Genomic DNA, 19,017 nt, shown 5'->3' with positions numbered 1-19,017 from the left:
CTCCAGCTGTTTGCTGTCCATGGGGCTTCCATACAGGGCCCTTGTGCCTTTGGATCCAGCCCGAAGCTCAGAAAAGCCTCGGATTTGAAGCTGACTCTCCCCCTCCCACCAAAGCTTCTTGCCCTCGCTTGCTGGGCAGCATCCGGCCTCGCACTGGCTGAGGCATGGGCGGGGATGGGATGGAAGCGGATTCTTGTTGGCGGGTGGTTGGATTTATACAATCTCTGGCAGTAAGTCCCCCGTTGTTACACAGCACTGGGGACCACTTCATTCCCCTGGCAGCCTTTTAGTTGCTGGTGTCTGCTCTTCTTGGACATGGCTGGGGCTTGTTGTCCGGCCAGTGCCAGTCCTTGGATGCAGCTCACTGTGGCTCTGTCACGTAGTGGCTTTCCCAGGGGAAGGGGATGGAATCTCTAGTTTTTCCCTTGAGTGGTTACGCTGTGCTCCAGAGCCTTTCATGGGGGCATTTAAGGGGATTCTGGATCCAGGGTAAGTTCTGTCTCCTTCTGTGATTTGCCAGGTGCACAGAGGAAGTGAAGGCCCCTGGCGAGGAAGTCAGCAAAGCCAAGGTCCGCTACAATGTGGAGTTCACTTTTGACACTGACGCGCGAGTGGCCATCACCATTTATTACCAGGCTACCGAAGAATTCCAGAACGGAGCAGCCAGGTGAGAAGAGTGCAGGAGGTCCAGGGGGAGGCATTTCCTCCATAAACTGGAGGGGCTGAGCAGTGGGGCTTTCCCCCGGCTCTTGACTAGTTCAGCTTCCCGTCGAGCCAGGCCTGAGCACAGCTCTCCCTCTGTTACTGCCCAGGATGGTGGTTGCTCCACAGGGAGTGAGAAGCCCAGTGCACTGGGACAGCTCTGCCCGAGGCAGTTCCCAGTACAGCTTGTTTGGTTTTGCTGCCGTTGAAGACTAGAGGTGGGCTCCCCACACTCCTCAGCCCCGGTGTCAAGGCCTGTCCCAGACCATGGCCTCCCCCAGGAGTCCTGGCCAGCCCGGGGCCCTCTGAGGCTTTATTTCCCTCCAGTGAGTTGAGTCCTAGACTGCCTGTGTCTCATTCCTGTCCCACTCCCCCAGCTCTTGTCACCTCCACCTCTGTGCGGAGGGCACGCGAGAGAAAGGAGCCTGGGCTCAGAGATGTTCCTTTGCCGGGCTTCCCCTGACACACAAGGCTGAGGTGTGCTAAGCAAGTGGCCCCTAGTAGGACGTTAGGCCTTGACGGAGTGTCCCCACCTTACCAAGGGGAGTGGCCACAGGTTGATCTCTCCCCATCCTGGATGGCTGGCGGGACATTAAAATGTGCCTGAAATACCTTTGACCCTCACAGGGCTGCCAGCCTTCAGCCACCCTGGATGGGGAGTGATGGGCCCAAACCCAGGTCTCTCACACAAGACCTGGGGGGAGGCGGCTCCTGTCTCTGCTCTTCAGGAGCGCTCCTCACTGGGGTGAGCTGACGCACTGCGGAAGGGATAGCGAGAATGCCCAGCCCGGGCACTAACTCTGTTGCCCTCTGATTGGCAGCTACCTCCCCAAAGACACCAGCTTGCAGTCTGAGACGGTCCATTACAAACGAGGGGTGTGCCAGCAGTTCTGCGTCCCCTCCCACACCGTCGATCCTTCCGAATGGGCAGAAGAGGAGGTAAGCCAGCCCGGCAAGAAGCCACAAGACGGCGGTTTGTAAGCTGTTCTCGGTCAGCCACACTCGCTGAGATCTGGGCTGCCCCTGTGGGTAACTCCCAGCCGTTGGCACATGCTCTGTGGTTTGGAACAGCTCCTGGGCCGTGGCAGCAGCGTGCCCACAGCTGAGTGGGACGTGGGCAGCAGTGGCATGTTGGGAACCAGCAAAAGGTTCATCACTACAGTAAAGGAGAGGAGGAGGCTGGAAAGCAAGTCACAAAAGCCTGAGGGACCAGTGCTGGTGATGAACCAGGGGCTGGAATTCACTGATCAATTGCATTAGTTTAAAATACACAAGCTAAAGCAGGGTCATGTGGAGCCCTTCAAAGCTGCTGAACCCTGGAGAGGTAAGGAGAGCGTTCTCCAAAGCTGTAGAGCTGCCTGGCTCCGCTCCATTAGAGTCTGAAACTGGGATCATGTGTCCTTAGTTTTCAGCATGGATATAATCTGGTTTTGTAGAGAGAGATGCATCGCCTCTTGAGCTGCAGAGGTATCAAAGCGCCTTGCAGCCATATAGTCCTCCTCCTGCTGCTCATATGGCACCTCCGTTACCAGAGGTTTGCAATCATGGTAGCCCATTCCGAACAATCCTCTGCTAATCTCTTTGCAGATGGATAGTCCTTTTCATCCACTCCGGACACGACATCGTCCATCCTAGGTCTTCTTTTTACTGCCTCAAATTCTTCTGCCATCGACTTTCCCTGCCAGTGCCCGCAAACACGCATTGCCTGCTGAATCTCTTAAAATGTGCCCTGCAAATCAAATGTTTCTTTTCATAAGATCTCTGGCTAGCGTTTGCTGAGTCCCAAGCATCTCCAGTACCTTCTGTTGGTTCCGCGGTCTATCTGTCATATTTTCAAAATTCTGTAATACCAGGATTGGAAGGATTGTAGTTTCTTTCTTATCAATTGTTTGGATGTCCATGTTTCACAGCCATAATTTAATGCAGACCAAATGTAAGTTAAGAGTCAGAATTCAGTCTTCAGGTTTATGTCCCTTCTCATCTTACGTTTATTCTTCCAGAATGCCTCTTCCGCTCTTGCTATTCTGGTGCTGACTTCAGGATCCAATCTTCTATCTGCTGTAATGATGCTTCTTGAGTAGCAATAATTTCTCACTTGCTGTACAACTGTGTTGTTCACTGGCCTCATGCATGTTTTCTCAGGATCCTTGCATACGACCCTAGTTTTTTGTCGTGTCCACGTTCAACTCTAGATCATAACCTTTGTCATATTCGTATATAATTGCCACTAACTTCATCAAACTTTCTTCTGAATCAACCAACAGCAATGTGTCATCTGCATAGCAAATACTATTTACCTATTTTACTTCTTCTCTTTCTTAGATTAATTTAATCAAACACTCACGATAAATGTTGAGTAAAGTTGATATTCTACAACCTTGTCTCACTCCTCTCTTGATCTTTATTAGATTTTTCATCTTCATCTCCCATTATAATGGCTTTCTGATTCCCATATTATTGTTTTATTACTTGGAGTTCATATCCGTCAATCCCTGCAAATCTTCATATGTTGAGCAATTTGTAGTGGTAGGTGCTGTCACATGCGTTTTGGAAGTCAATGAAATAAGTGTACTGGTTTCCCAATTTCAGCCAGTCTTTCTAATGTCCGCTTCAGGTCCCTAGTAGCATTTTCATGCTTTTTCCACATTTGAAGCCGTTATTTCTTTCGCTTATTTCCTCATCAGTCTTTCCTTGTATTTGGCCTTGAACAATTCACAAAAGTATCTTAGAGGCATGAGACAGTAGGCTGACTGTTCTGTAGGCTTTACAATCCATAGCGGCGGCCTTTGGGGGGATTTGGATACACAGTGATGTTGTGACGACGTCTGGCAATTCTCCCGCCTGACACATTCCTCCTTACCTCTGACAGGGCTTTTAAGCCTGTGTCCCCGATGCTTTTTAACAAGTCAGCCAGTATTCCATCACAGCCTCGTGCTTTTCCACGTGGAAGTCTCTTTATTGCTGCCGTGATTTCTTCATCCATTATTGGCAGATAGTTGTAGTCAGATCTAATGGGGAAGAGGCTTGGGCCAAAATGCAGAGGTAATGGGCAAGGGTCAGCCAACAAGGTTTCAAGGAACCTGTGCCATGGAGGGGTGGGAAACAACCCACTCTTCATTGTAAGAAGAGTAACACAGAGTAAAAAAAACAGGGGACCTTTAACAATACATGGAACTGAAAAAGACACTGAAAATATTCCAAGCATCAGCAACTGTACGTACCCCATAAAGGAGAGAGCAGAATTAGCTGTGCTGGTGGAACCCTGTCTTTCTCACCCAAGAGAGGGGGTCGGTGCCTAGATGCTACAGTGATTGGTCCTATATGACTAAGAGAGGCTTTTTAACTCCTTCGCTTTTATGCACCAGAAAAGTGGCATGGTCTGGTACAGTCTGTTCACGGTCCTTGTTAGAATATGGTGGAGAGGGGGGAGTTTTGTTATGGGGTTGACTGAACTGGTTTGCATGGTTAAGCAGTGACAGATTTGTAGTTGCATAGAGCTACTGAGTAAACTTTGGTGCTTTACAGGAAACTGAGGGTCATTCACATCCCGGGGCCTGGGAAGTACCAAGATGTAATTGCACCATAGCAGCCTGAGAGCTGGGAGGAACTGAGAGCAGTGAGGTGCTTATTTCCGTGCATCCTTTGCTTACACCTTCACTGCAGAGAAACTTCCCTGGGTACTTCTTAAGGATGTGTTCGCTGTCATGGATCAGATCCCTAGCAGGTGTAAATCGACATAGTACCATTGGCATCACTGGGGTGGCTCCCGCAACTGGTGTCAATTGGTGTACCTCCAGTGAAGTCAATGGAGTTGCATTGATTTATACCAACTGAGAATCTGGCTCAATGACTCTTCCTGCAATATTAACACGTTTCCTTCTCTCTCTCCTTCTCTTTACAGCTGGGCTTTGACCTGGACCGAGAGGTGTATCCCATGGTGGTGCAGGCAGTCGTGGACGAGGGAGATGGTAGGAACAGACCCTCGGGCTTGCAGGGCTTCATTTCCCTAAGTCAGCGGTGAGGTGGATGAGCCTTAAGGCTCTGGTGCCCCACGCGATTTGCCCTGCAGATGGTATCTGTGTTCTTACAATGCAACCTCCATTTGCACAGTGAAGTTTCAGCGTCTGCTCTTGCACGTGTGTGTTGCTCCAGTCCCCGGTGCTGGTACAAGACAGCCCAGATGGCCTGATAAATGGATTTACTTTGCTCTTGCTGGAGAGAGAAAATAAAGGCTCATTATTGCTCCCTAGGCAGCAGTTTTTCAGCCTTATCCTCGAGGCTTTTGAGATGATCAGCTCTTTGGGGCATGTTATATGTTTGTACAGCACCTAGCACAATGGGCCTGACCTGGCCAGGCTCTTTTAAATATCACTGAAATGTAAACATTAAATAACAACAAAAGGCCACATCAAGCTGGACATACACCCGGTGGTCTGGGTGCTGCAGCACGGCACATCCTGCAGCCACTTCATTGAAACGGAAAAAGGGAGGGGTTTTTAATGAACGTAAATGACTGATCTTCCCTGGCCAGGAGCCCTCGAGTCTTTGAGGTCAATATTCAGTTCAGGGCTCAGGACCCCGCTGACTCTCTGTTCGAGGGAACAATGCACAGCTCACTGAAGTCCATGGAAAGCTTCCTTTTGGCACCAGTGGGCTTTGGATCAGGCCCTTGGGGAAGGAAAGCGAGTCCTGAGAACTCCATTGCGGGCCTGACCCTAGGTGGCCCTGAGTGTCCTCTGCCCTCATTGAAATCCAGGGCGCGCAACACTCTGCAGGATCAGGCCGTGTATGGAGACAGCTGGGGGTGTTGTAGGCCCTCCCCTGACCCCGTCTTGCAGCATTTATGTGGCACTTGGGGCTGTCAGGGAATTCGTTCTGAATCCAAGGAAATGCATTTCCCCTGCGCTCCAGCTGGGACCCCCTTATCTTGCCCTATAAATATTTGTCCTCTGTTTTGATAAAGGTCACTCGAGAAGGCCGTTACACTTTCTCTAGCCCAGATAAGGACCCCGGGCAGGGCTCAGCTTTCCCCTGGGGAAGTGGATGGTTCCTGGTGTAACAGCAGCAGCTCTCATTGGGAGCACAGGCCAGGCCACCACCAGCTCAAACAGGCCAGGAACTCTGCCTGGGGGCTCTTGGTAGGAACCCCGCTCCTGTGGAAGATTTGTCTTGGGTGCCAAGTATCCGACATGAGCCTTTCCCCTTAGCCCACTGGAGTCTCTCCAGACTCTCAGGAATTGCCTGACGAACCCAGGCTTCCAGAGCTGCCTTGTTAGAAGCCCGGGGGAGTACCCTAGGTGCAATGGAAGATGGGTCCTTTCGTAACCCACACATTCCTGTTCCTTGTGAACCTTCCAGTTTGCAGCATGAAAAGATTTGGCCTCTTTCAGAGACCGTTCTTGCCCCGGGGCCAGTATGGTCTAGGGAGAGTCAGTATGGATTAGGGGACTGGGAGCCAGGGACTCCTGAAGTCTAATTCTTTCTCTGCCGCTGACCCGCTATGAGTCAGTCACTCAACTTCTTCATGCCTCCGTTTCCCCATCACACAGTCGGGATACCATCCCCCAGGGGAGCTCTGAGGATTAGCCAGTTGAAGTCTGTACAGTGCTTTAAAATGTTACAGACCAGTTGTTCCTGTTTTGCCACCAGGTTTCTGGATGATCCTATGTCAGGGACGTGGGAAATAGGCTGGTTCTAGTAAGGTCACAGAGCAAATTAATTGCAGTCAGTGAAGTTACCCCAAAGAGGAGTTTGGCCCCTGGCATTCCCAGTTCATTCCCCTTACATCCTTGTGCCTTGGCATTGCAGCTTTGCAACAGCGTCACGGTTTCATGGGGACGAGGCAGGCTATGCGGCAGTCGTCTCAATCCCATCTGGGCCTTGGGTGTTACGCGCTAGCCCTGATCTGCCGGGCAGAGGTAGCACATTGCAGCTGATGCTTCGCATCCACAGAGCCATTTCCCTCCTGACAGAGTGAAAACCCTCCACATAACAGCTGTGCCGCCAACGAGTGGCTGGGGAGAGGGGCTAGGAGCCTAGCTCACACACATGCTAACCCATAGCAATGCTCCTGTCTGTAAGAGTTAGAGAGCAGAGACTGACCGGTTCCTCCTGCCTGACCTTGGGTTACGTTGGGGGAACGTGTCATCTTCCCTGTATCCAAACATGGCACCCTTCCCCCCTCTGCTTTTCCCATTGCAGTGCCCAGCAGGCATTGCCCCTACCCCAGATCGGCTGGAAGTGGTGTTCTGTATCCCACTCCTGCAATGGGCGCTGGGGCAGTGACCCGGATTCCCAGCTGCAGGGCATCCCTTTGACCTCTCGGCCCTGCCCCTTTTGTGTCTTGCAGAGCACCTCGGCCACTGCCACGTACTGCTGGCAACGTTTGAGAAGGTGAGTGTTGAGTCTCCATCAGGTCCATGTACCGTACAGTCTGGCTTTCCTGTCCGGTGGAGTGGGCCTGTTTAACCCCTTTCCTCCCAGCGTGGATGGGACAGCAGCACACACAGGACAAACTGCCATACGTGGAACTCAAAAGGCAGACACCTAACTCTGGGTTTAAGCCCCAGGGCAAAAAACGATCTAACTTTTGAGGTGTCGAGCCCAATATCCAGGCTGCTTATTTATTATTTGCCTGAATATTGATTTGAGACCTTAACTTTAGACACTCAAGTTGGAAAGTTTCGGTCACAATGCCTGATTGATTGAAACTGCACTGGAGGGGCCTTTGTGTTGCATATTCCTGTGGTACCTTTCTAACTTTACTATAGTTTAATAAACTGGTGTTTGCCTACATGGAGAAAGAGCAACCTTGAGATAAGACCAGCTGGTTAATGGAGAATCTGTTGGACCGATACATGGTTAGCCTTGGCCGAATTCAGGTTTTATTTTTTTTAATCATTTTGACAGATAATATTGATGTTTATTTTTAAGCATTTATTTCAGGTTTTATCAATGTAAATTCACACCGTTGTGCAAAATTAGGGGGTTTAAACATTTTTATCTATTTATCCAAATTTTCACGACTGTGGGAAGTTATCGGGGCGGGGGTGGGGCAGACAATGGGGTGGCTCAGACAATAGTTATTTAATTACAGTGGACGTTGAGATTCAAAGAGTTAAAGCTTTACAACCATTAAAACACAAATGGTCAGCATCACACCTCCAAGTAGCCTTCAATCAACCTCTAAGAAGTTCTTAAGCAGCATTTTTCTTACTTTGCTTCTCTTTACATTTCCAGTATTATCAATGGCAACATTTTTTCATCAGTTTGCATGTGCGGTGAAATTACTGACAACAATCTAACCCCGCCAAGCCTAGTTACAGGTGTCACGATATACAGCATGTGATAAATACACCACAGCTCCCTTCCCTCCCTCTAGCGTCTATGGTTGCTTTGGATTAACTTGGAGTACAATTTCCTTGTTTCCAGCATGCAGATGGTAGCTTTTGTGTGAAGCCCCTCAAGCAGAAACAAGTGGTGAGTGTATGTGGGGTTGGGGCTGGCTAGCACTGGCCTGCTCCTGGGCGCTGAGGGGTAGTTGTTCCTTGCTGGTGGGCTGGCCTGGACGGGAGCTTGACTCCAGGACGGATTGCGGGCCTGTTAGGATCACTAGTGCGATGAGACGCCCCCTTCGCAGTGGGGGGGTGGCATGCCCAGAGACAGCCTGCAGCCAGCATAGGGCTCTGGGGGTGGGGAAGGGGTCCCCCCTCATGTGGTGGGGAATGGGAAGGCTTAGAAAGAGGCCGTCCCAAGGAGAGTATCTGAAATGAGCTGGCATGGCGGCACCAGCCTAACTCCGCGTTGCTCGTGTGCCTTCCCCGTCTCGGTGGTTTGCAGGTGGATGGAGTTAGCTACCTCCTTCAGGAGATCTACGGGATCGAGAACAAATACAACACGCAGGACTCCAAGGTAAGGGTGTGTCCCCCAGGGGGCGTGGGGGTGCAGGTCCTGGGAAAGCGGGGGTGCCCTCCTTAGTCACCGTTCTCTGTGGAGCACACCTCTCTTGTGCTGATTCTCTTTGAAAACCCCCGTTTCTCTGCTCTTCCCCTTTAACTTAACCCAGTGACTGTTCAGCGCGCTCAGGAGTTGGGGGTTTATAAAACAGTGCGTTGGCCTTGGCCCAGCACTGCTATTGCTCCACGATGGTACACTCCAGCTAGCCCTGCTGCTCCAGTCTTCGGTTCCCCACGCAGCATGGCCAGTGCCCGCGGCAATCTCAGGCTTATCCCATCTTCGCAGCGCTCCAGACTCCGTCACCCTCCTCTTGCTCTGGTCCAATCCTGGACCCACCTTAATGCTTTTTCCACCCCATAAGCACTAGGGTGAGATCTCCAATAAGAGATCAATGTGTTCAATAAGGATTTGAACCAAGGCCCTTGGAGGTAAAAAGCCCAAGTACTGACCCTCTTTTCCATGGGCCTTCCTGTTCAATTGTCTCTCCACATAGGGCTGCAGGAACCCTATGCGGTGAATCCCTGCCTGTCAAGGGCCCAAGCTGCTATGGAGCTGGTGCAATGCTGGATTGGTGGGAGCTGCACAGGGAAGCCCCAGGCATAGCTCCTCGGGGCTCCCTGCATGTTTGGGCAGCTGTGGGTTAAGGGACTGGGGTGGGCCAGTTGATCCACCACTCTGCAGCTCTGTGAGCCATTCACCCCTGCAGAACAGGTGCAGCCAGGGCTGCGGCAGGCTCCCATTGCAATAGCAGCCACTCCAAGGGCCAGGCTTTCTCCCACTGCAGAGCCCCACTGTGCCAAGCCCAGCTGGAGAGGCTCATTCTCTCTCTTCCTGCCCAGGTGGCTGAGGACGAGGTGAGCGATAACAGCGCAGAGTGCGTGGTCTGCCTCTCGGATGTGCGGGACACTCTGATTCTACCCTGCCGCCATCTTTGCCTCTGTAACACTTGTGCGGACACCCTGCGTTATCAAGCCAACAACTGCCCCATCTGCAGGCTGCGTAAGGCTCTTTTCGTATCCCATGGTGGAAGAGGACTGATTCCTATGGGGGAGAATTGACGGAGGGAGCACTGTCCCGAGTTGTTTTACTCTTTAGCTTGGGAAGATCTATCTTGCACATTCTACACATTGAGTTCAAGCAAGACAAAACTCTTAGCTTCACCCAAACTGCTCATATGATGACTCTGTGCATGGAGTTAAGATTGGCTGGCACTGGCCTTTTCCTAGGGAATGAGAGCAGTTGCTCCTAACTAGTGAATAAGAGCTGGCTGGCCTGGAATAAGGGCATGAATCTAGGAAGGATTGAGAGTCTATTAGAATCACTAGTGCATTGACAGACATCGTCATCTGCCTGGTGTTAGAGGTAGCTCCATGGGAAACCCTTTTCTATCATTTTTACAGCACGGTTCCTAATTTCATTTCAAGAAATTTTGCACCTGCTTTGTTTGTGCGTTTATTTTTTTTTTTTTTCAAAATTTTGTGAAATGAGGTTTTGGCATTGATAAAAAAAAAATACCCAAATTCAACATTTTTGTGGGTGCAAATTCTGAGGCAAAAATCTTTGTCTGACTGAAACTTCCAAGTTCAGAATTTTGAAAATGTTAGTGGCTCCTGCTTGAAAATAGACCCGTCCTGAGTAATGAACAAGTTGTTTTTTTCCCCACCGAAAAGAGCTGTATTTTTAAGGTAGAAAAACCTGAAATTTTGCAGCTTTTACACAAAGTGTGTGAAATTTCAACAAAATGCAAAACCTCCAATCCTGACCAAATGCAAAAACCTCCAATTCCATCCAGATAGTTTTGTATGGCCTTGACTAGCGTGGAATAGAAGAAATAAAACCGCTCCTCTGAAAACAAGCGGCATTCTCCGGGGAGTTTGCGTCTCCCGCTTGTTATATTAGAAATGAACTTTTTGTATCCTTCCCTCCCTTCCCCACACTGTTCAGCATTCCGAGCCTTGCTCCAGATCCGAGCAATGAGGAAAAAACTTGGCCCTCTCTCTCCAACCAGCTTCAGCCCAATCATCGCCTCCCAAACGTCCGATTCTGAGGAGCACTCGGTGAGTATTGACCAGAGAAGCCAACCCATCAGCCCTCGCGTGCGTAGTCCTGACCCTGCTGTTATTCCCGACGGTATATAGTCACTGGGCTGCAAAACAGTTCCCAGGCTTCTAAACAAAGGATAACCCAGGAAGGGGAATTCCTTCCGCTTTCAAGCCTGATCTTGTGGGAGTGACAAACTCCCACAAATCCAGGAACAAGGTGCATTGGCAGAGCTGTACGGGGTAGGGAATCCGGGGCTGGACTAGTCGGGGACATTGTAGCTCAGGATCAAGGTGCATTGGCAAAGCTGAGGTGGGGCGCAGGGCTAGCGTAGCGGGGTGCTGAGGGGTGTGGTAGAACTTGCACAGCCCTTGCCTGCTCTATGCTTCCCTCCAAGCCGTGGTCTCAGGCCCTTGCGTTCCTGGCCATCAAGTTTCATATCTATAGGCTGCCACTTTGGAATGAATTGCCCTGCCCGGAGCAGAGGGGGAAGTTGTGTTGTGAAACATGGGCTGTTGAATGCTCATTCCCAGGCCTGTCTCTGCTCCCTGTAGTCTTCTGAGAACATCCCTCCTGGCTATGAGGTAGTGTCTCTGCTGGAAGCTCTCAATGGGCCCCTCACTCCGTCCCCGGCTGCCCTTCCACTGCATGGGCTTGGGGACAGCCACGGGGCAGGGATGCTGCCATCGTATGGCAGTGACGGCCACCTGCCTCCCATCAGGACGCTCTCTCCCCTCGACCGCTTGTCGGACTGTGGCAGCCAAGGGCTCAAACTCAAGAAGAGCCTGTCAAAGTAAGTCACTCGCCGCCTTTCCCTTCTGCACGTTACCGCCTGGGGAGAGGGACTCTGGCCTAAGCTTCCTCGTAGGGTCCAGCCCCTAGCTTCCAAAATGCTGGAGGACAGAGTGGGGATGGCAGGATCAGGCCCACAGCCAGTAAAGCCATGTGCTTGTGACCCAGCTCCCATTGATGCCAATGGGAATCCTTGCATGGACTTTAGCGGGCCCTGCATCAGGCCCCGTGACCTCACCCTGGTGGGTCCTGTCTGCCCTGTGCTTCTTCCCTAATGGTGTGGTCCTGCCTAGCATGCTGGAGGAGAAACATCCTCTTCCCCACCCCCTCAGTGCTGCCTCAGGTGCCTGTTGCATCCTGATTCTCCAGGGGACCGTTGGCACTTGGCAGAAATGCTGTGGTGGAGAATGTGTCAATGCCAAGGAACCCCGGGTGTTGGCTAAGGGCTCGGTCCTGTCGGGTGTCGAACGCCCTCAGCTCCTATTTAGGTTCAGCTGGAGTAGGGGCAGCACCCCAGTGACATCAGTGGAACAGCTCTGGATTTATCCCAGGATAACTGGGGACAGATTTTTGATCCAGAAAGCTGAACAGATGGGAGGAGAACCCCGTACAGAGAACAGGGCAAAGGCAAAGACCCTTGTTTCACTGATCCATGTAAATATCACTTTTTACCTTGCCATTCTGTCTGTCATAAAGGTGCCCCAGAGACCTGACATGGGTCTGGGCTACAAAGGGTTAACACCCCTGCCACATGACTGCGGCTACGACTGTTACACCCTCCACTGGCCCTTCCTGTGGAGGGCTGCAGCCAGTTGCATTTACAGCGTGGGTTGTGCTAGTGAAATCACCGGTGCAATCGTAAATTAACAGGACGCTCCTTTCCCCGATCCTTGCTAGGTCAGTTTCTCAGACTTCCTCGGTCCTGCACGAAGAAGATGATGAGAAGTCCTGCAGCGAATCAGAAATCAGGATTTCCAGGAGGAAGTCTCCTCATCAGCATGAGGAGGTGATTGTTGAACAGGGTTCTGGTCCAGCCATCTGCTCAGCAAAGAGACCCCATAGAACTGGCACTCTGGGGTTCCGTAGTCGTTCCATATAAAATGAGTCCAGTTTGCAAGCAAAGCTGTGTTGTTTTTTTTTCTAACTGGCAACCCTGCAAACTCAGCCTGGGATCTGAGAGTCAAGCTGGGCTCTTTCTTTCTTGTGCATTGTCACCAGCAATGAAGATTCTTCAGCCAAGTGCTGTCTTCTCTGAATTACCCCTGTGCAGCCCTGTTGCCCTCTGGGCTTGCACAGATTTAACTGGGGGCATAATTTGAAGAGGCTGGGGATGTGCAGGTGACCTTGGAGTCGGTGTGTAGTTAATATTTCTGATACGACCAGAGGCAGGAAAGGATCCTGCTGGTTGTCCCAGAGCTGTGTTTGGTTCTGCTGGGCTGATGGCAGTAAAATATAGCAGAGACTAAGTAGATTGGGCTCCGAATGCCCACGCAGGGCAGATCTGTTAAATAAGTAGGTGCTGTTTTTATACAGTCGTTTTCTGGGTAGAGTCATTAATTAGCCTTCCATTCACAGCCCCTGCTATCTAATACTTTGCACGTTGAGTCGGACGCCCATGATACCCATGTGATGTGGGTCCATATTAGCCCCCTTGTATAGATGGGTAACAGGTGAAGTAAGGTCATAGAGTGCAAGTCAGCGATAGGGCTGGGAATATCACTCCTCTCTCCTAGCCCGGCTCTCTAACCAATAGGGTTAGAGGATGCTTTCTCCACAAAGATCAGTAGTGGAGTCTGTTGGTGATCAATCCGTCTGTCATGCGTGGCCCGAAAGCCTCCAGCTCACTCTTTGGTGGGTTCCCTCTATCCGGTGCATTCGAAAAGATGTCCACATCAGTCCATTATCAGAATCTCGTAGCAGTTTGATGGCTAATGTGAAAGGAGTTGGTGAGTTTTAGTCCTAATGTACAGGGGACCCATGCTGCAAAAGAGCACCCTGATAATTGGCTCACTCGTTGGCAGGCTCATCAGCAAGGCGAAAGGTGGAATGAGCACCAAGAGTGAAAAACCCTTCTCCCCTCTAGAGGTGGCCCTTGGAGAACAGGCATTTTAGTGGGACGTTGTGAACATTAGATTACTTTAGATAAGCTATTACCAGCAGGACAGTGGGGTGGGAGGAGGTATTGTTTCATATTCTCTGTGTATATATAAAGTCTGCTGCAGTTTCCACGGTATGCATCTGATGAAGTGAGCTGTAGCTCACGAAAGCTCATGCTCAAATAAATTGGTTAGTCTCTAAGGTGCCACAAGTACTCCTTTTCTTGTTGTGAACATATCTGCTCTGTTTATTGTCCTGAAGCTTCAAAGACTTTAATCTCCAGGGCTGCCAATTCAGAAACTGCCATGAGCCCTAAATGCCTTGAAAATACCAAATTAGAATCAGTTGGTTCACCTGCAGGGACCTGTCGTCCTCTTACACTGGTGTGTTTGCTCTCCTTCCAGGAATGTGGTGTGACACCAGACAGTGAAAACCTCACCTTGTCCTCCTCGGGAGCAATAGATCAGTCTTCGTGCACAGGAACCCCTCTCTCCTCCACCATCTCCTCCCCAGAAGGTACAGTAGGAGAAGAGAGACAAGCAGTATTTCAGTGGTCACGTGGCTTCCTGATGGAATAGGAGCACGTGGCACTTTGCATTTGAGAAAGAGAGGACAAAGATCTTGTCCCAAGATGCTTCCAAGGGTCTGATCCTGCTTGCCTTAGTCATGTCTGCACTTTACTGGGAGTAATGCATGAATTAGGTGAATAGGATTTGAGCTGGCATGTTAATATCTTAATGGTCAAGCCCCATTATCTGTAGATTTCAGAGATGTTAAGACCAGAAAGGGGCCATTGTGATCATCTAGTCTGACCTCCGGCATAACATCGGCCGGAGATCCTCACATAGTGATTCCTGCATCCAGCCCCGAAGTTGTAGGCTTCATGCAGGCAATGCATACAGCAGTAGCTTATTCCCACTGGAGCAGTTAAGAAGCCCCCCAGAAAGACAAGTGGTTTCTTTGTCAAGTGTTCAAAGGGCAGTTACTGACTGCAGTCTCCTGGACCCAGCTTGAAGGCACCAGTACCTGGGTTCGGAGAAGGAGAGCGTGCAAAATCGACACCCGTCATTGTAGAATCCGTATTGCAAACTGACAGGTTTCAGAGTAACAGCCGTGTTAGTCTGTATTTGCAAAAAGAACAGGAGTACTTGTGGCACCTTAGAGACTAACCAATTTATTTGAGCAGAAGCTTTCGTGAGCTCAAATAAATTGGTTAGTTTCTAAGGTGCCACAAGTACTCCTTTTCGTATTGCAAACTGTTTCAGTTTCTTTCGTATTGCAAACTTGCAGTCAAACCTGCACAGTCACAGCTGCTCTGCCCTCTCTAATGCTGCCCTGTGTTCTCCACACTTCCCTTTCTCTCTAGATCCTGGCAGCAGCAGCCTGGCCCAGTCCATCATGTCCATGGCCTCCTCCCAAAGTCAGCACTCCCAGATCAGCACTGACACCATGTCTTCCATGTCTGGCTCCTATGTCGCTCCGGGCACAGAGGAAGAGGGGGACATGCTCCCATCCCCTGCTGCTGCCAGTGGGATTCCTTCAGAAGGAGAGGTAGGTATAGTGGACCTACAAGCATTTCATGCTTTGGGGGTAAGCTGATCACCATCTGGGGTCAGCAAGAAATGTACCTCTTTGTGGACTAATATTACACAATGTGATCGATTATTTGCGGGTAGGGCTGTACATATGCCGGGGAGCAGTGATTGCAGGGGGGGAGGGGAGTTTATATTCAGGGGGGTAGTTTACATCTTCATGTGAAGCATCCAGCCTTGACAGGCTACCGCATTAGGTGGGCCAGCTCTGTGGGAGCCTAGTGATCCCTTTGTTCATATGGAACAACACCAGAGACTCTTTCACTTTCCAGTTTTCAAAATGCTCAAGTGCCTTAGTGACTAATGACTAGTCAATAGGCTCTTAGACTGCTAAGTGCCTAAGTCCTTTTGAAATGGGAGTTAGGCTCCTAAGTCACTTAAGCACATTGGACAATTTGACCTCAGCTCTTCTAGGCTATTAACCCAACTCTGGTCTGACTGCCCTTCTAGACGGGGCTGTACCAGCACTCCGGTCACTAGAGGGTTAATGTCTTTCGAAAGCATGTGCGGTGAATGATGCACCCGTTTGTCATTTCAATTTGGAGTGCTAAGTTTTAGTCTTTTTCTAAGACCTTTTGCTCTCAAACAATAGAAAGAAAACTTTCTGGCAGAGGAGCCCTGAGGCCTTTCTCCCTTCTTTTCCCTTCCTCCTCGCTCCTCCCACTTTCCTTTGTAACTGTTAGATCAATTTCAAAAGTGTGCATGAGAGAAAACACTGTAGAAAAGAACTGGCTTTTGGAACCAGCGTGGTCCCGTGGGGTAGGGCACTGGGCGGGAAGTCAAGAGATGGAGCATCTATTCCTGACTCTGCTACAGACCTGCTGTACAGCCTTGGGCAAGTCAGTGCACCTCTGAGTCTCTCCTATATATCTGCTGAGACTGTCAGCTCTTCAGCACTGGGACTGTCTCAGTGTATGTCTGCACAGTGCCTACCACAATGGGGCCCTGATCTCAGGTAAGGCCTCTAGGGGCTACTGTCATACAAATAACTTCAGCTTTTTTGTTGCCAGGGGGGTTATCCTAAACAGCAGCTTGACAAAATTACTGTCAGAATTAGAAATTTGAAGCCCTATATATAAATCTCAGAAATATGTTTTTGGCTCAAGGAACATGGGTTGGAATCTTCCTTGAAAAACATTTTTTAGCTCAGTTGTGGCGCACCAAATAGAGAGAGTAAGTCTGTTAATGAGTCTTCCTCTCTCTGGGTGAGCCTTTGCCTTTCTGAAAGACAGTCCAATCTTGCTGGGGTCTATTATCCCAGCTGCCTAAGGGCAGCCCCTGGTGATGGAGAACGTTAGCTGCATATTGCATTGATTCATGGACAAACCGTGCAAGTAGAATTGTCTGATTTCTCTTGTCCTCCTTTTGCAGTCAACCCCTGTGGAATCTCCAGATACGAATTTTGTCAGTATCCCTGCGGAGGAGCGAGACGCGGAGGTAAAAGCCTACAGTCAAAAAGGAAGGAACTTGTCACCAGCTTTTCCTAATGATCTATGAGCTACGTAATACACTGGATTCATGTGTGTGATCACACTGGTTGCTAGCAGCTGGTCCCAGTGCAGTGCTTAATTTGTGCAGGGCTGAACCCTGGCACCTCTGGGCTTGCCAGGTCAGTTGTGAAAGTAAAAAATGTGCACCTCTTTCGTTACAAATTAAGCCCTGCCCCAGCGAGTATAAGACCTTGCTACTTACCTGACGAAGCTATTCCTTAGCTCAAGTTTTAGAGGCATGTGCTTTTGTGCTGAAAGTCCTGGGGAGAGCTGTGTGAATAATGAATTATTTGGTTGGTTTGCTGGCAACTCAGAATTTGAAAACAAAAAAATCATTTCGGGTCAAACCCCAAAATGAAATTTTTGGCACATCAAAGAGGTTTTAAAAAATCTGTTTCTGGTCCAACAAAATGTTCCATTCAGCCCGACGTGAAAGGCTTTTGTTTCAGTTTTGAGCATTTTTAGGCTTTAAAAAAAATTTTAAAATAGAAGGAAAGGAAATTTTAAAACAAGCGCTTCAGATTGAAAAATTTAAAGCAAATATTTTGATGTTTTTCAGAATTTCTTCTCCACTCTTTTTCAATGGAAGCAAATTGTCAAAATCAGCACCAGTTTACAGAATGTTTCAGTGCTGCAGAATCGGCCTTTTTCACTGCCCCCCCCCCCCCACACACACACAAAGTTTCAGTCAAAAATATTGCGCCCAGCTCTAACCCTGGGTTCTGCCTCGGCTGATGACTCGCGGTGGCTCCATGTAGGTGGCCCGAGTATAATTACACTCAATGTCCTAGCTTGTCTTCCTTGGCTGGAGAAACTAGAGTGTCAATCTCTTGGGGGCTGGGTGGCCCTGAGATGAGTGAGAACTGCCACCAGGAGAGTTTTGTCGTAGCATCCTGAGGTGAGGAGATGCACCCGCCACCACCACAGGACTGGCAGTAGCTGTGGGAGGGGCAGATCCTCCAGCAGTGATGCAGATTATCCCTGGGACAAGCTCAGAGGGTGAATGTTTAAGGTGCACAGGACTTTGCCTGGGTTCTGCGGAGTCTGGGCCAAATTCACTCTGGCATGAGTGGGCCGAGCTCCGCCAAGTCCCTTGGCACAGCGCCAAGCAGGTGTCCTGAGCGCCAAGTCAGAGCAAAAGGTGTGTGAGTCTGGCTACGGGTGCCCGGGGGAGCTAGGTAAATGCAAAGGGATGGAGGGCAGCATGGGTTCATGGCCAGCGTGCCTGTGGAGAGGAGGCTGGCGGAGTTGGAAGGACTCAGCTCCAGGTTCTTGGACAGAGAGTCCTTTGCTGTTCACGTTCACTGCCTGTCTTCTGTGTTGCAGGGGAACGATGTCATGGAGGAAGAGGACGGATCTCCCACCCAGGAAGATGGTAACAGACGTGGATCGTTACTCCCCTCTGCTAGTTTTCGTTCTGTTTCACTGGCAGGCGGCAGAGCGTATGCTCAGGGCATCGTGCCTAGTCAGAGAAGGGGAGCCAGCCTTCCCAGGAACGCTATCCTGCCCAATTATTGAGTGGGGAATAGGAGGGGGGCATCTTCTCTTCCACAACAATGAACTGGGGCTCAGGCTGGGAGGGGTAATGGGGAAAATGGGAGGGTGGGAGTTTTGGCAGAGGGCAGGTGTGAGAAGGAGACTCTCTGTGGCTTTGCAGTATGTTCGGGGAAGTGATTGAGTCCCTTGATGTCAAGACTCAGGCTCTGAGGATTCTCTACACCTGTATCAGGTCCCTAAGAGAGGCACAGACGTGGTTCTGTCTGCACAGTAAATGGTGCGTAAACCGTACAGTTTGCAGTGTCCTGGGATCCCCCTTCTTCCCCCTTTCTCCTGTCCCCGGCTGGTTATCTGAGCTGCAGCTCAGGCCTTTAGAGGGCAGCAGAAACTAGAGATGGGCCCGAGCTGAAGAGAGGATTGTGAACATCCCAAAGATGAAGGGGTTTCTGCTCTGGGGGGTTGGTTCAGGTCCCTCTGGAGCAGAAGCCAAAGTGTCCTCAGTGACAGATTATCTTCTCCACTGAGCAGCTGAGAAATAGTCGTGTTTAGGGTGAGCTGTTAACGCAGGAGAGAAAAGCACAGGCAGAGCAGAGAGGAGAAACCCTGCAGGTCTATCCTCCCCCTCCTCCTCTTCCCAATTTTGCCTGTTTGCCAGGCAGCACCAGCTCTTATGACAAGGACAGCGGCCTATCAGAAAGGAGAAATCTAGCGGACAAGCTGGGGTTTCACAGACGCTGCCATATTAATTGTAGCCCAGCTCAGCTGGTGCTCAGGAATCAGTGACACAGCGTGAGAAAACAGTGGGGTGTGCTTGGGTGGCTCAGAAGGAAGCTGTACTTTCGGGACTGCTG

General features: G+C 50.2%; 1 protein-coding gene across 1 annotated transcript in view; it reads left to right on the top strand.

Annotated features, from left to right (window-relative positions):
* The window catches only part of RNF157 (ring finger protein 157), a 75,619-nt gene that overhangs the window by 43,211 nt on the left and 13,391 nt on the right, over positions 1–19,017 (top strand). Inside the window, exons 4-17 of the mRNA XM_077833727.1 lie at positions 521–667; positions 1,524–1,641; positions 4,604–4,670; positions 7,052–7,095; positions 8,134–8,181; positions 8,542–8,613; positions 9,498–9,657; positions 10,603–10,715; positions 11,253–11,491; positions 12,388–12,496; positions 13,992–14,103; positions 14,954–15,138; positions 16,551–16,616; positions 17,996–18,044. Coding sequence (XP_077689853.1) covers positions 521–667; positions 1,524–1,641; positions 4,604–4,670; positions 7,052–7,095; positions 8,134–8,181; positions 8,542–8,613; positions 9,498–9,657; positions 10,603–10,715; positions 11,253–11,491; positions 12,388–12,496; positions 13,992–14,103; positions 14,954–15,138; positions 16,551–16,616; positions 17,996–18,044 — 1,529 coding nt within the window. The remainder of the gene's footprint in view (positions 1–520; positions 668–1,523; positions 1,642–4,603; positions 4,671–7,051; positions 7,096–8,133; positions 8,182–8,541; positions 8,614–9,497; positions 9,658–10,602; positions 10,716–11,252; positions 11,492–12,387; positions 12,497–13,991; positions 14,104–14,953; positions 15,139–16,550; positions 16,617–17,995; positions 18,045–19,017) is intronic.

Source organism: Eretmochelys imbricata, chromosome 14 (assembly GCF_965152235.1).
Source record: "Eretmochelys imbricata isolate rEreImb1 chromosome 14, rEreImb1.hap1, whole genome shotgun sequence".
NCBI lineage: Eukaryota > Metazoa > Chordata > Testudines > Cheloniidae > Eretmochelys > Eretmochelys imbricata.
This window is presented reverse-complemented; position numbering and strand designations above follow the sequence as displayed.